We start from the raw sequence: 17,523 nt of genomic DNA, 5'->3' as shown, positions 1-17,523 counted from the left end.
CAAATTCATTGCATTTATTTGGTGTCCCCGGTGGAGCAACTACAGACCCGTCACCATCCCGCGTAGCGCACAAGAGAAGATGATAGCTCACAATGGTTCAACAAGGCACAGGTGATATCATTCATTTAGTAACATACATACATGCCATAATTTAATGGCACAATACCTGAATGGCCTTATACTTAGTGGCACCATCCTTCATTGCACCATAATAACCAGCAATAGTACCTTTAATAAGTGATGCCTTAAATCAATATCGATCTTTCTAAGCATAATGTCATTGGAATATTCATCTTGCAGCACTTGCATTAAATTGACACATGTAAAGATTCAAAACAACACTCAATTACTAAATGCTGATACTGTGTAAATTTATAAACATAATATTTAGTCACTCAAAGTATTGTAATGTAAACTTTGTTATAAAGCAGTTGATGGGACCTGTGTATGTCAGTAGAAATGCTCAAAGTGAGTTTAGAGTTTTTAATTTGCAGACAGGTAGACTGCACTACCACCACAATTACTTACCCAAATTGGTCCCTTGACAAAGAGCTTGAAATATAGTATACATCAGTTATACAATTATTTTTACAATGTTAATCATTATTATTGAATAAGTAGGGATTTGATAACTGAAAACATGTACCATTATTTCAAGATACTATCAAGTTTAGTCAGTGTTTAAACACAGGGACCTGAAACAGAACTGTGGTAATGATCTAGACTACAAAATGTTTAAAAATCATGATTACTTGGTTAATTACAGAATGCTCATGATTATTTGGCAATTGTTCACACAACTGTTTTATACAAGACAAAGATATAGAAGTGCATTGTATGGAAAACTTATTGAGAAGTGTAGCAAAAGTAAGCTATATATGTATATACTGAAGCCTTGAGAGGTTAGAACAAGATAAACACAATGCACATGTAAACCAGTGTCTAAATAATATAATAGAAAGTGTGTGTATTATGCTATAATCTAACAAACTTAAACATTTAATAGCTGCCCCGTAGGCCGTCAGTCATAAATTAAAAAAAGTTTAAAGAAAACTATTTACTAAATGACATTAAATAAAGTTAATGCAAAAAGCAGTTATTATCCATGAGGAATTGAGCTTTGGTAATGTCATTTAGAAATTAGTTTTTCACATTTGGTATAAAAATCTACAGTATAAATGACTACAGTGTCATCCTCTTAAAATATTAATAATTAACAAGAATGTATACAATAAACTAACTGAAAATTACTCTAATATTATGCTGCATTCGTGTTACAAAATCCTTAAGGTGAATAACAAGGGTTATTGCTATTTTAAAAAATCTATATCAACATTTTACAGACCGCTTCCCCCCATGCTATAGTATATTGCTTGCATCAGATTATCCCATAATATAATTTAATTGTTTTTGCAATATGACAAATCAAATGTACAGTGAAGTTCCAGTCTAGATCAGTCCCCTTCCTTTGCAACCAATATTCTGTTCAAACTAGACATCTGTTATTCTTTATTTTTATGCTCAAATTTTGATACCAAATATACTTGTAAAATTTTAATTTTTTAACAATTTAATTGTTAAATTACTGAATTAATACTTAGTTTAACAATTAAGTATTAATCCAAACCAGTAGGATTTAATGTTGTCTGTTCCATCTGGACATTGCTTTCTTTACTGGATTTTGTTAAAGCTTCACTTCACAGGACTTCACTGTTGGAAATTAAAATTCCAGAATAGGTAGTGCCTAACTTGTCAACAGTTTTTAATAGGAATATTAAAAAAAAAATCAAATTTGGATACAAACTGCAATGTAGCTGAAACACTGTCTCGCCCCATCAACAAATATTAAAGGGCTAGTGGGAAGCTCTCATTTACCCTGTTAAGGTTGATACTGGTTTTGTACCTTTTGTCAGCGAGATGTACAATTTCATTTGTGTTTTCTGATTGCTCAAATATGATAGGTAAGCACACAGCTTATGGCACTAAACTATAGCTACACTATAGTGAGGATACGGGCATTATGAACTAGTTGCACAAGTTACTATACATGTATAAAGGAGCAAGAGAAAATCATAAGCTATTCTGGAATAATTTCAAATTTGCTTATTTGCAGAATCCACAAGAACATTTTAATCCTGACAAGGAAACCATAATATCCACATTATTGATGCAAGTCACCACTGAGGAGTGAACTTGTATCAAAGATAACTTTCCATAATGCCCTCATCCATTTTAAATTACTTAATTTTATGACTGCAAGCAATTGCAAGAGTTTGTCATATATATATACTGTACCTATAGAGCACCGTGTTCCAAAACTGGTATTGTATAGCATGCTGAGTATATAATTTTCAATTCTTATTTAAATACTAAATATTGTTAATTTTGCCAATATACATGCTTTACAGAAGTATTTAGTGTATAGCAAAAGGTTATTATTAACAGCCAAATTTGCATCCTATTCTTCTTGGAATAATAAATATTTAAAACAATTGCTTGCAGTCTACTAACAGGGAAACGGTCTAGCTCCAATGATAGCAAGGACTATCATTAACCAACACTTGATGGTTATGTAACACTACTTCAGATCACCAGGTAATATTGCATCATAAGTCACTTTTGCCGCAGTTATCCTTATCCTATGTAGACACTAAAGTCATTCCTCAGGGAGCAACCTCTGAGAAATGAATAAATCTTATTTATGGACGGATCTTTGATAAGATTAGCAAGAAGAGAGGGGAGACGCTTGAGTAAGGAACAGAGACCCCAGTTGTTAAACAGTGCTTAAAAAGATTATTCCAGCATGTTAAATAATTACTCTCAGGCCTAGTGGCTGACTGATAATAGTCTACTAACTGGTACTTCAAGCAGTGTTCTATTGTCATGGGGAAAGAATTTGAGTATTGAACAAACCCAGAAAAGCCAGTGAAATGTCACTTGCACTTTTTATACACAGTGCAAATTAACTTTTTTGTTTGTTATTTTGCATCATATTTTAAACCGAGAAAAATGATCCAAATATGTACAAAATTTCATCCAGAAACATAGTAAAAAAAAAAAAGTAAAGTTTTGTATGGACTAAGCAGTCTAAACTTACAATATTTTGTATTTTATTTTAATTTAAAAACATCTTTCATTGACTTTCTGGGCATAACTTCCCTGTTCCTTTGGCCACCTGTTTCCCCTCATCCTCTCAAGACACAAACTTCACAACCAGTTAGGAAAGTTTAACAAACTGTCAAACATCAAATTTGTCAGCTGGTTAAAAGCATAAACACACAAGCATTTCAATATGTATACTTTAGTACTGTATTTAGTATTTCTCCTATAGTGTGAGTGATCAATTAAGCTGTTAATTATGCACCTTGCTATCTATATTTAGGACAATTTATACCGGAGCACCATTTTACGTTTCCTGTTTTAGGATGCTGGGTACTGCACCATAACACAACTGTGTATCCACATTTATAGACTGATAATATGACATGCAGAATTTTGTCATTCATAATGTCAGTAATTTTGTAGTAATCCTACTGACCATGATTCTTCAGTTACTGTACTTTGCTTCCTTTGAGAAAGAGGTTCATGTTCTTCACAATACACTATAAATTCACTTTCATATTTACAGTACTGTTCTGAGTTCTGAATATATTTTTCAACTCTAGGAAATATACAGTAGTTACTGTACATTCATATTCTTAATTTACTATTTTCTTATAATATCCAAACTGTCCATCTGAATTACAAAAAAAAAGTTATGCCACAAATTTTGATGATGCTCCAACACACTTTTGGCATTCACTTTTGCCAATATTTTTAGGAGGAGTGACTGTAAGCTGTATTGGTGTAAGGACTGGAATATATAGAGGAACCAGTGGTTGAATCCTCCTTTCTCCTACGACGGCGGGAGATGAGTATGAGAATGGACGCAATAACTGCTACCATTAGAATGAGACCAGCAATGGCAATGCCAATAGCAAAGGTCTTTGGAGAGAGACAAAATGTGTTTGGATCCTCTATCACTTCCTCCTTTAGAGGAGTAAGTGTGTCGGAGGCTCCTTCAGGTTCAGGAAGCTGCAAGAAAGAAAAGATTTTAATCTAAGGCCATATATATATATATATATATATTGGTGTCATTGTTTTATATGTTGACACATTCTGATATTTATAGATGTTAATATTAAAAGAATATGTAATATAGACAAATGATAAGCAAAACAAAAGCATAAGTTTAATAATATTTTACCTAATTTTTCATCAGAAAATTGTATTTCTATTAAAATGCAGCAGATGAAACTCCTACACTTTAAACTAATCTTTAGTTCTGGAAAGTAAACCGTCACCCGAGGACCACTAAATAACAGTGTGAGAGAAGCATCTGCTACGCTTTCCAACTTTAGCATTACTTTTAAATACTGTACATGGATGATGAAATATTAAAGAAATTGTTTACAATCTTTTACACCAAATTGTAATATGTACCAGTTATATGGTGCCCATATCTCAAGAAGAACATCAATGAATTGGAAACGGTGCAAAGACATGCAATTAATAGCTTCTGGAACCAAAACAAAAACTATGAGAAGTTAGAGGTGTTAAATATACCAAAGCTAGAAGATAGAAGAAAAAGAGGTGATGTGATCACTACTTACGAAATAGTAACAGGAATTGATAAAATTGACAATAATTGAAAAAACTGCTACTTCCAGAACAAGAGGATATAGGTTCAAACCAAAAACACTATGCTGCCAAAAAAATTAGAAAGTTTAGTTCTGCAAACAGAGTGGTAGACAGTTGGAACAAGTGAGAAGGTGGTGGAGGCTAAGCCTGTCAGTAGTTTTAAAGCATCATATGACAGTGCTGGGAAGACTGGACACCACGAGTGTGGCTCTCATCTTGTAATTACACTTGGGTAAGTAATAGGTCGTCTACATTCAGCCATTTTCCTAAGTGTGTGTGTGAAATTTAGACTAGTATGGCAAGAATTATTCTAGCTGTATTTTTGTGTTTATTTTTACCTTGAGCTTGTTGCACTTTCATTTGTCAGTTGGGTGATGACATTAGGGTTATAAATAGCCTTGAATTATCTCCTTGGAAGCATAGCTTCCGTTCCTTAATGTAATCAAGGGCAGCAAGACCTAGCAGCCTATTGCAGATGTTCATAAACTTATTGTGCATCCAAGTATTTGGAAGTTGGGTAAAGCACCTTGGTGACAGACACCTCTGTCAGTACAGAAAAGATGGGGTCTTGTGTTGATGTACTTATTTCTACAAGAAACCCTTCATAACACAATTTGATAGAATATTTTTATTTCATTGCTATAACAATCCTAAGGAACAGCAGAGCTTGATAACAAACCCAGATGATTAGTATATTCTGCATCTTTATTTCACCTTGAGTATCATTGGGGGTCTTACCCAGACTTTACTTAACAAATGACATTGGATGGCATTCATTTTATCTCATTCTACTCCACTGCTGTTGGTCTTGATTTGCCACCAGTGTGCTGAAATGGAGGGTAAAGGAGTTTACTTCTTTCCTTCCTCAGTGGTTTGCAAAGGTGCTTTACACACTTTCACTGGAGGCTTTTGTTCCTTTCCTCCATACAGATGAGAGGTTCTTTTTGGTTTGATCTTTGCCTAGGCTTCCCTGTAAAAATTTGCTCACTCATAACCTTATTTTCTCTCCTCTTACCACATATTTTATGTATAATTATATCCTTGTTATACTACATATAATTAGTAAAAACCTCACGCATTACATACACAAGTGGCAGTGTGCTCTCATTTTTTACCTTTAGCAGGTATACTTTTGCAAACCCAATTACAATCATACATTTTAAAATAAGTTGTCTTTGTTGCCTTATTACAATCATATATTTTAAAATAAGTTGTCTTTGTTGCCTTATTACAATCATACATTATACAATAATGATTAAAAAATTAAAAGGATTTTCTAATGCAATTACTGGCATTTTGTCTTCATAAGCTGGAAGGTTCATCTTTTGTAGAGGTAAAACTGCTGTACCTCCTTCCACAATTTTTTACATTGCTCTGTTTGCCCTCCCCCATCCCCCCCCAGTTAATAAATTAGTATTTTACAGGCAAACTTTAGGTCTAAAATTAGTACTTACTTCCTCATCCTCATTTACGTAGAGACCTGTGAAAACCTCAATAGTAAGGGCTTCGTCAACTTTTGCCACTTCCTTCAGGTTACCATCTCCATCAACCTCGGGTACATCTCTACGTCGTCGACGGAGTAAGTTCTGACCCTCTACACACACAGGTGGCTGTAAAGAAAATTTTATTCAGATCAATTGTGCAAGAAATTTGGATAGGCAAAATTTAATGTATCTCTTTATTTCCCGAGTGACAAACTCGATATCTGAAACTGTCTATCAATAACTTGATAACAATATAATTTTAAATTTTTACTAATAATCTTTGAGATCCCCTTCGGTGGGCAAAATGTTATCTGCTGCTATCTTTCTGTACATCATTATCAGCACTTTCTGATCTTCACTATTACCTTGATTCCTAATCATTCAAGAACGGTCTGTTGGGCTACATATTGAACTTCAACTGATATTTTCCTCTCCAATATATCTTCATTGTTAAGTGAACAATTTTACCTTTGGATTGAAGTTAAAAAAAAAAAATGGTGTTTGGCAAAACAATACGATGAATAAAATAATAAAGCATTATGGTAAGAAGGTACTCACCACATCATCGCAGCCTCCAGCATTCTTGATGCAGAGTTTGACATTACACTGATAATATACAGATGAGGTGTAAGGGAACTTATGGGCCTGGAAGCGTACAGAAGCTGTGGTCTTAGAGGAGGAGTACTCGAATGTTCCCAGAATTTCATAGTCCACAGGGCACCTGTCAAAGCCATCATGAAGGATTGTTAATGCTAGCATTGTCATGTTTATTACTACACAGTTACATTAATAATGAGAGTAATTAATTATAGTTTTTAATACAATATTCAGTTTTAATAATTCAGATGTAAAACATTAATTTATATAGATCCAAAACTTATGAATTTAGATTCATTTTTATAACTATAAATCATGAATATGTTACCGACATTTCTTGTACCGAGAAAAATCTTCCTGATAAAGTAATCAACTCTTGCACTCATTTGAATGAAAAGTGCATAGTAGGCCTACCTGGATGTGACTGCCACAAGAGAAAATAGCTACCATTTATAGAGGGAATACCAATACAGTATTAGGAATACGTGATAAATGGAATGAAATAGGAATTCAAGATAACGAATTGGCAAAACTATACCTATAGTTGAACGTCTTTTAATTCAAAAAGAACCAAAAGAAGGCATCTGTTACATGTCTCTTTCAAGCTACTGGTCTCTTACAAGAAAGGGGAAAAGCAAGAAACAATGTTACTCAGCAGCTTAGCTTACCCATCATGGTTGATGAGCATTTGTTCTCCCCAGCCAAGGCCGTCCCTCACGAGGCAGTCTGTAACCTTCATGCCGTAGATTTCCTGATCATCCAGAGAGATGACCATGCTGAGGGGATCACCAATACGCACATTCTCCGCTACTGCTTTGTCTGAGGGTGATCCAGCGAAGATGCGCATGTAGCAACCAGGCATCGGGGCTGTAGCCGTGAGTGGCGTCGTCCCAATGAAACTGTGGTCATATGAAAGATGTAGACAAACTGGCCCTGGCTTAAGTAATCAGTTGTTAATTAGGAAAATGAGGCTTTTTGTTGTGTATAATACATGACTTTTTATACAATTCATTTGTGCAAAATGCAATTGCAGATGTGTAAGACTTTTAATAGGCTACATATAATAAAAAAAAGGTTTCCAGTGCAACCCACACCAGAGTAAGCAGTGTTCATTTTGTAGATCATGCAAGAAAATCATAGGCAATGCTGAATAAGGCAAATGTAATACTGTACTTCATATTTTTTGAACGTTGTTTTCTACTTCAAAGTCAAGAGGATCATCTGCATAGTAGTAGTGCGTATCATACTAGTAGGGCACATCACACCAGCAGTGTATATCATACTACTAGTATAAAATACACTACTAGTATGTCATAATGTGTATATCATACTAGTGACAGTGTCAGACCACGGAGGAAGAATTGAAACAGGAATTTCCTTAAGTACTTTTGTATTTTAATAATACATCTTCAGTAGGAACGATTTACAAGACAGTAAGTTTGGACATATATAGGCAGGAGAGAGAGAGAGGTGAAGTAAAGTGACGTACAATGACAAATATATGAATGGGATTAGGTGGATATAAATAAGAGCTGTATCATATGGGCCAATAGGCTCATACATGGATATTAATAGCTTAAGATAGTGGATATTAACATTGAACTAGTAAGACAAATATGTATCAATGATCCTACTCAAATTGCCCTTTAACTGATCAATAAAAATGGATCTAAATTATATAAACCACCGCTAATGTTCATATTACATGATTTTGTAATCTGTATTAAAGCAGATTCAATTATGTTTTTATTGAAAGTGATTTTACAATTCGTTATTGAAGATGCCATCTCCCTATCAATTTGGTGAGAATTTTCTGACAAATGAACAAAGCATTAGACAATTGGCCATGTCTTACTGTTGGTAAACTATTAGTTAGAAACATCCCTCATAGTGATAATTGTGTCATTTATAAAATACCTTGTAAAGACTGTAATAGGTTCTATGTTGGGCAAACATCTAAAGGTTTGAAATGTAGAATTTTGCAACATAAATATTCTGTATGTTGCAAAATTCTACAACAGACAAGGCCTTTTTCTTTTTTTCTTTCTTTTCTCTCTATTTTTCTCTCTCCCTTTTCTGGTGGTGCTGATGCTCCTAATAAAACAGCAAGTTTTTAAGTTTATCCTACATCTTATTTGTAGCCTGACACTACAGCCTCATTTGCTTGGTATGTTTGCTATTTGTATCCTTTAGGAGTAAACTGAATTTAAGGCAAAGTTACTATCATGTAAGGTACATGCTGAACCAGAAAGTCAACTGTGTGCCACAGCCTTCATTTGGTCAGTTGATGCATATTACATGTTCAGCGAACATTTTCCAAACGTTAGTAAGCCTAGGAATGAATGAGTGCTAGTAGAGTGATGCCCTATTAAATGGTACAGCCAGGAATCTCTTCCCTGCTCCTCTCACTCGCCCGTGCACATGCATGCAAGTGTTCATCGGTGGAAGCTGGACATGTAATTGAGGCGTAGAGATGTAAGGGAATTCTTGTACTATTTACAGGTGGTCAGCAAGTGGAATATATTAAAAGAAGAAATTGTCAAAGTCACTTCCATCCATAACGTTAAGAAAAAATTATAGAAACTTTAATGTTTAAAAAGGCGATGTATAACCATGCCAGTAATATAAATATATAGGCGATATATAACCATGCCAGGTTATATATCGCTAGTATGCGAGGCATAAGGTGCTAGATCTCACTCCCTCACGGTCACTGATAGATAAGTACGTACAGGTAAGCACATGCTTATACAGAAATGTCAGTTTTCCATTTTTGTGGTTCCCTGAATAAGTTACCAATAAAGTTAATGACTAGTCTAAATAAATTTTGCAATAAGGGTGTGAGAACAATGAGCAGAGAGGGATCGCCTAGAAAGAAATGTCTAGTTTGCCCTGTTGCTGCCCATCCTTGTGACCTGTACAGATCCTGGGCCCAGTTTTTTTTTAATTTTTTGGGAGGCAATTGAGCATTCATTCCCATTATATCTTTGGCTACAAGCATCAGCAAAATTTAAGAATATTTATGAATTCATCTTTTTTTTATTATTATTATATTCATGCATTCATTCTATTCTTTCCATATTCTTATCTTTCTCTTACCTGCTCCTTACCCCTCTTTTCACCCTATTATGCTATATATTTCACTGTACCTTCCTCTCTTTTGTTACACGACTTGATAATGGTCCAGGATGGAGCAAAACATTATCGTTTCTTCACGTTCTGATATGTGGTTTGGTCATCATTAATGTATGTGAATCATGAATGTGGTTAATGTGGGATGGCTTCATCAATTAATAATTCAGTTTCATGATTTTTTAGTGACATAACCAAGGGAAATATTCGGCTTTGTCATTTGCACTCAATCCAAATATAAAATTTCTAGTTACCCTTTCTTTAAATTAATACAGTAGTGTATCTGTTTATCTGCCCTTGTAAGTATATTTTGATTCCTATATACAGTATTTGTTTTTTGTTACAGTTATATGCATCTGTTCTACTGAAGGACACTTTGACAATAAGCAAAGGGAAAACACTTTTAGAAAAGGCATTAAAAGAAGACCCATACCACCTCCCAGCTGTTTACCTGCTATGTGAATTATATGAACAGGTATGAGTGCTTAACATTTATTTGTTTAATGTAAATGTGTAATTTCATAAACCTACTTGCCCATTAATTTATAGTCAGCCAGAGAGCAATGAAAGAGTAAAGTATACTTCTATTATTAATCTTTAAATAGCTCCAGTCATTATCTGTGATTACCTCCTCTGCTAGAATCAGCAAATGGATTTTTTTTTTACATTAGTTTTGTGAATTATTTTTTGCCATGCACACCACAGTGTAGGACTTTTAGTTAGCCGAGTAATTGAAAGATTAAGATATTTTTGTAGAATTTTGTCAGTGTTTTTGCTTGCTTGTTTGCAGCTGTGTGTTCCTAAGGTACATCAGGTGTGGTTCTTAGTGAGTCATTCCTGTGCCTAGGTTTCCTGCTTGATTTTTAAGCCTTTAAGTCTTGGTAAACCCCTCGCTCTGTCTGATATAAACCGGTTCCCTCAGCTGCTCTTGCTGTGGGGGGGGGGGTTGCAAATTTTAGAATTCCTTTGTCTTATTTTTGTGCCAATAGATCATTCTTCCACCTCCACTAGTTGCCTGTGGGCAACCCACCCTCCTGTTAAGATAATTCTGTACCTATTGTGATGATCATCAATAGTCATAAATTCATACATACAGAGGAGCCTCGATTAACGAATTTTATCCGGCACAGCACCGAGCTCGTCATGTGAAACGCTCATCTTGCGAAACAAATTCCCTCATGAAAAATAGTGGAAATAAAATTAATCCATAGTTTCCCCATCGAAAAACATCAATATGATATTTCATAGAAAATGGAGCAGCCTACCTGACATACACAGAATGAACCTTTTTGACATTTTTTCTTTTTTCAAAATTGTTCAAATTGTTTTTGTCTTTTTTCATTCCTCCCCTCCCCCCTCAGGAAGCAGCCCGTAACAGCTGTCTAACTCCCAGGTACCTATTTACTGCTAGGTAACAGGGGCATCTGGGATGAAAAACTCTGCTTATCTGTTTCCGCAGGCACCGGGAATCGAACCCCAGACCACAGGATTATGTATCCAGCGTACTGTCCACTCAGCCACCAGCGCCCTGTGTAACTGTGTCAAAGGCTTTCCGACAGTCAAAGGAAATGCAGTATGCCCACTCTTCTCTTTTTTGTTTCATCTTTGTCACCTGGTTGTAGAATTCTATTAAACCAGTGAGGCAAGATTTGCCATCCCTGAACCCCATGTTGGGGTGTGTTACGAAGTCCCTTATCTGCAGATGTGCTGCTAGGTTTTTTGTCACGATCTTATCCATCGCCTGACAACTGGGTGGACTAGCGCTTCGGATTCGTAGTCCTGAGGTTCTGGGTTCGATTCCCGGTGGAGGTGGAGGCGGAGACAAGTGGGGAAAATGTATCTTTCACCCTGATGCCCCTGTTACCTAGCAGTAAATAGGTACCTGGGAGTTGGACAGCTGCTACGGGCTGTTTCCAGGAGGGGGAGGGGGTTAACAAAAAGGAGACCTGGTCAAGGACCAGGTCGCGGGAACGCTAAAAGCCCCGAAATCATCTCAAAATAACCTCAAGAGATCACCTTGCAAGGTACACAAGTTAGGGACACTGGCCTGTAGTTCAGTGCCTCATGCCTGTCACCCTTTTTAGGACTACATTAGCTGTCTTCAATATATCTGGTAGGTCTCCTGTTTCCAGTGACTTACTATACACTGGTGGTGTGAATTGTATTGGGTGGAGCTATCCAGGATTTAGCATCAGGGAAGCTTTGAAGAGTCCCACCAGAAATAGGCATTTCATTACATTCAATGTTGGATTTTATTTACAGGATATGCGTTACGAAGCTGCAATAGAATTATTACGTAAACAGGTTGCAGTACAATCAACTAGTCGTCTTCATCAGATGCTGGCAGACTTTTTTTCACATGTTCATGATGAGGAAAAGGCTGCACACCATTTTGGAATTGCATTGAAGTAAGTATTATTTAATGTTACAATAGATAATAAGCTTCATTGGATTATGAAAGTCTCATTATCTTCACTAATGAGACTAGCATCCAGTTGTAATAAATCAGTCATTTTAGAGCCTGAAAATGGATTTACAATTTACAATTTTGTTTAATTTCATCAAAGATTGACAGTTTAGTGTATGTGCTAATGCTAAAGATTGCTTCATAAAAATGTTTGGGAGCTGTGGCAGCTTAGGTTTTAGCATGATTTTAATACTGTACTCAAGATCTAAGTTTTGATTAATGTTGATTCCATCAGCCATGAACCTAGTAATACTCGTGCCTTGGAAGGAATGCAGAAGATGGAGGCTGCTCCTGATGCAGTTGAAGCTCCTCCTTATGACATGGAGGTGGAGGATATAGCTGATTCTGAGGTAAGATAATTTAACCTAATTGTCTTCTTATTTTTTCTTTAAGTCATTTTATTCTTTAAACTGATAGTGTATTGACTTGAGTTGCAAAACAAAATTTTGATTTCAGCTCAAATGTGATATCCGAGATTATAATTCTGATAAATAAAATAAATTGGTAACCTTAAAATTTTACAACAAATGACTAGACATCCAGTATAGGTTTCAGCAGTTGGTGTGCATTTGCCACTTTGTTTGTGATTCTGTGTATTAACTCTTTACATCACCCCAGCCCCCTTTAGTTCATTCATTCATTTATCCTTCATCATTGTCCAGTTTCCTACTTTTCATGGAAGACATCTGCCCTGAGGAAAAAAAAAAGAGGAACAAGAGTCAATGAAGGTTAAATTAAGTAAAAAGATGTCACTTGTTTATTACATTATGACTTCAGCTACCTGGAGTAATACTTTGCTATACAGTACTATGACCATTTAGTGAGGCAGGGAGATGATTCACGTAAAAAGATTTTTCTGTTCTGTATCCTTCAGTAGTTATCTTTAGTTAAAGATACTGAATCATTAGAGTTGTTAGTAACAATTGGGCCTTTAACTTTGAATGAATACTAAACACCTTGGACCAAAATCTGGTATTACCACATAGGTGAGGAAAGTGTAGGGATCATAGATCAACCCCACACCAAAGTGAATTTCACAAAGTCAAACCATCAACTGAACAATTCAACACTCATAGAGGCAACAAACGACACAATTTGAAAACCTGTCACCTGGTAGTTTTTCATGTATCACAACCCTTGCTTCAAGAACCCATTACCCTTCACTAGGTAGCAGCTCAGGTCTCGCTGAGTTCCGTGCCAGCTGTTCCCTCACTCTCGAGCCTTATTTGTTCTAGTTTACTAGTACCTACTAAAGGTGGGACATCAGTCTTGAACCTAAACTAAGCAGGTTTTTGCCTTTTTGAGATGAACTGTTCCACATAGAGAACTTTGTTGCTATTACTAATATTATCATATATGATTTCACAGTTGTGTAAATGCCAGCCACATTTTATATCTCCAGTAATTTCAATCACTGTGGTTTTTAACTAGGCTTCTCTTCCCTAGTACCTGCTCGTGTTCCATTGGCCACCCACTCTGAGAGTTTGGATCTCTCCTCTTAGGTATTCTTATTTTGTTACCCGTGTCCTAGATTATGTATGGAACTTGGTCACACTGCAAAATCTGATTTCTCTAATCAAAATCTATTTCAGGGAGAAGTGGAAGAAAGTGATCTTGAAGCTGTTTGGTCAGATGTGGACTTTTCATTTAGTGGCCAGTAGCATAGTACCATCTGAAATGTTTACCACATGGTCAACAACTAAAGTCGCACCAAGTTGTCGATGCTGCATTTGCTGTGAGCATAATCTGCCTAACTGATTAGTAGCATACTTTTGTACACAGTATTTGTAATTTAGTGACTGGAAAACTTTGTCCTTGATTTACACACAAAATCATATATGAATATTTATTGATTGTACTACCCATCTTAGGACATTGTATTTATGCAGCATTTTCACATGCATGTAGATATAATTGAGGATGTTAGGATTTCAGTGCTGTATTTTATTTATTTGATGAACAAATTATGCTTATTAATACAAGAAACACGGCATCATGTATAAAGTGCGGCATCATAATGTATTTATTTTTCTACGTAGACCTTCCTTTAAAAGTCCAGTATACAATGTTCATTGTGATATTTTGTCATTACTATATAAATGTTCTTAGAGATGCTCTTATATCTCATTTGTTTCATGATTATTTGTTTGCAATTCTACTGTTTTTGTTCCTGTAAGGAAGAAAAATAGAAACGTTGTTTCTTACAGGAACAAAATGGCCTCGGGTGCTAGCTCGGGAGTACCAAGTGAGTGGGTTGGAATCCTCCTCAGGGCTCCCACTGATTTTCTCATTGTTACATCATGTTAATGTGGCTTCATTGTATATTTTTCCTGTAATTCATTTTGTCACTTTAGGTGGGCAAAGATACTCTTTATCTCCCTCTGGAAGATCCTTACAGAGACTAAAAAAAAATTGAATGAGCTCCTCATGAGAAGCAGATACAAATTCTTGACAAACATTGACAGACACCAAAATAATACAAGGTTAGATGTTGGTATGGTAGAATGATAAATATTGTGCAAAGCATAAAATAGCTTACTACCATATTGTGCTTCCCATTCTCCCTCATCCCTACACCAGAACCTCTAGGCAAGACCTGCCCCATCAAGTGGTACCTCTTTAGGTGACGTGCATTCAAGTTGTCTGGCCAGATAAAACAACTCATATGCTTCCAGGATTCCAGGCAGCAATGTACATTATTCTGTTCCAACTTGAGATGTTATAGTGTCGTCGTCATGCTCACAAACCATGTTCAGTAGAGGGAGCTCGTACAAGTTAGGGTCTTCACTGGTCTTCACTTCACAGAGAGAGGGAGAGAGAGAGAGACTTGACTGACTTATCCCTTCAAGAGTACATGTACCCTCCCTGCATCACTTGCTCCACTAACTAGTGATAACTGATGATACTATATGTTGACATCAGTCCCTGATGGCAACATGTTGATTTAGAAGGATTCCTAGATGTTACATGAACTGTGTTAATATTATCATTGTGCATATTTTATTCATTAATAGTAAGTTGCTAACCTGTGAGACTTTGGTAGATTTGTTTTCATTAACTCTTAGGCTGCGATTATCATCTACTGACTATCCTTAAGGGACTGCGGTAATCAGCAAAAGACAATTTAAACTATTATTGTCTGAGTTTCACATGTACGATGCAGATATGGATATAAATGCTCTCTGTAGACGTAAATAAAGAAAAACAAACGATAATACAATCAGTGAAACATCCGAGGGTAAAACAGGAAGCATCAGCAAAGTCGAGCACCAGGCATTGACAAGTGCCAGATGTAGCCTTGCAGAGCGCCTCCACCCAGTGAAACGATAAATATTCACTTGTGTACAAATACAAATTAATAATTCTATAATGAAAAATTATTTTTAGGATTTTTTTTTTTTTGGTACATAGGCGAGTATGACCATTTTCCATAGCTGCTGTCTACGGGTTAAAGAGTTTGAGTGGTAAGATTGTGAAGAAATGTGTAAGAATTTAAGTTTATTGGAAAGTAGGAATATGGCAAAAGTACACACAGAAATCACAATAGCGTGATGCATCAAATGAACAAACAGATTATGGCAGCGTCTGGGATGATCTCGGACGTAGGTTCGAATCCTCGTCACGCCCTTGTGGATTTGTTCATGGCAAAAGTAGACTGCTGAATAAAACGATGAGTAACACAAGGTAAATGGAGGATATATTGCAAAAGGCAAAAATTTTGGGAATGCAAAAGGGTTAAAGTACTGAGAGAACTTTCAGAAACCGTAGAAAAGTAAAGGTCTAAAAAAGGCAAAAGGAAGGAGAGTTGTTTTTTTTTATACAAAGTTATGGGTTGAGAAACCCAGTAAATACTTTGACTTTGGATCAATAGGACCTCACTAAACAGAAAATTAAATAGAAAGGAAAAACTCCAAATAAAAACTGGTTCTTAAATATCTTGTATACAAATTGGATATTTATAAACAAGTTATGGAATGGAAGGATATAATAGTTGAGGCCTAGACATACAGTACTGGTACTTGTATTGATTAGTTGTCAATGATTCCAAGGATCAATATTCCTGGCCCGGTCTCTGACCAGGCCTCCTGGTTGGTGGTCTGGTCAACCAAGCTGTTCAATGCAGCTGATCACAGCCTGGTTGATCAGGTATCATTTGAGGTGTTTGTCAAGTCCTCTTTTGATGGAGACAAAACTTGAAAAAGGATGCACAATGAGTTTGTCTTTGAAAAAGATTACATAATGTAGAAAGGGGACAGGGAAGTGAAGAAGTAGATGAGCTAGCAATATTAATAAAAGATCTGTTAGCATGAGAGATAATACAAAATCCTCATAATGTAGAGGTCCAAATAACATAAATGGAGCTTAAATAAGAAGTCTGTTATGGTGGATAGTAGTACAGTAATGTATATACACTGCTCCATCAAACAATGCCTGGGCACAAGAACACTGAGAAAACATGAGGGAATGGCAACTGAGCATTGTGAGAGATATAATTAGGATAGCCGAAAGGAGGTAAGATTAATTTTAACTGGGAGCTTTAACTAAAAATCAATTTACCTCTATTGAAAATGATGTGATCTAGGAATGAACAATTGGATTTCTTTCCAGACAGAACAATCATCTATTCAACAACAAATAAATAAAGCCACAAGGATGAGAGGTGATGAACTAACTATATTGGACTTTTGTGTTCATAGAGTGAGAGGAAGAGATTTTTAGTAAAATATTTGGCACTAGTAGGCAGCAGTGACAATGTACTAGAAATAGAATGTGGGATCAGCTCGCCCCAACCTCACAAGCAATTTGGTTGGGCTCAAGGCCAGGACAGGAAGGTCCACTGAACATTGATCCTTAACTGTTTACGCTTATTCATCCAGAAGTAATTGGTGGATCTGGTTATAAACCGATTTGCAGTTTGTGTTCCAGAAAAAATGCTAAAGGGAAAGGAATTGGTAGGAAGTTGAATTTCAGAAGAGGAAGATGGGTACTTCTGAAGCAGTTCTTTGGAAAAGTAAATGGGAAAGATATGTGAGAAAAATATTAAAATTACATGTACTGTATGATATAGTGAGAGATAGGTTGGAATTCAGTAGTCTGAATGAATGCACTTCCATCGTTTTCAAGTAAATGATGGGGTAAGTAGGTAAGCCATGAAAATGAATG

General features: G+C 35.9%; 2 protein-coding genes across 2 annotated transcripts; one reads left to right on the top strand and one right to left on the bottom strand.

The window, feature by feature from the left end:
• On the bottom strand, positions 1 to 8,125 carry LOC138351309 (uncharacterized). The gene is made up of 4 exons (XM_069302956.1): positions 7,430 to 8,125; positions 6,723 to 6,885; positions 6,135 to 6,290; positions 1 to 4,074 (listed from the first exon to the last, which is right to left on the bottom strand). The coding sequence occupies exons 1-4, from the start codon at positions 7,621 to 7,623 to the stop codon at positions 3,817 to 3,819; spliced, it is 771 nt and encodes a 256-aa protein (XP_069159057.1). The 5' UTR covers positions 7,624 to 8,125; the 3' UTR covers positions 1 to 3,816.
• Positions 8,126 to 10,190: 2,065 nt separating this feature from the next.
• On the top strand, positions 10,191 to 15,962 carry LOC138351308 (anaphase-promoting complex subunit 7-like). The gene is made up of 4 exons (XM_069302955.1): positions 10,191 to 10,368; positions 12,156 to 12,301; positions 12,596 to 12,710; positions 13,953 to 15,962. Exons 2-4 carry the CDS (start codon positions 12,159 to 12,161, stop codon positions 14,019 to 14,021), a joined length of 327 nt encoding a protein of 108 aa, XP_069159056.1. The 5' UTR covers positions 10,191 to 10,368; positions 12,156 to 12,158; the 3' UTR covers positions 14,022 to 15,962.
• Positions 15,963 to 17,523: the final 1,561 nt, after the last annotated feature.

This window comes from Procambarus clarkii, chromosome 49, assembly GCF_040958095.1.
Source record: "Procambarus clarkii isolate CNS0578487 chromosome 49, FALCON_Pclarkii_2.0, whole genome shotgun sequence".
Classification (NCBI taxonomy): domain Eukaryota; kingdom Metazoa; phylum Arthropoda; class Malacostraca; order Decapoda; family Cambaridae; genus Procambarus; species Procambarus clarkii.
Note: the sequence above shows the minus strand (reverse complement) of the source record. Positions and strands in the feature narration are given on the sequence as shown.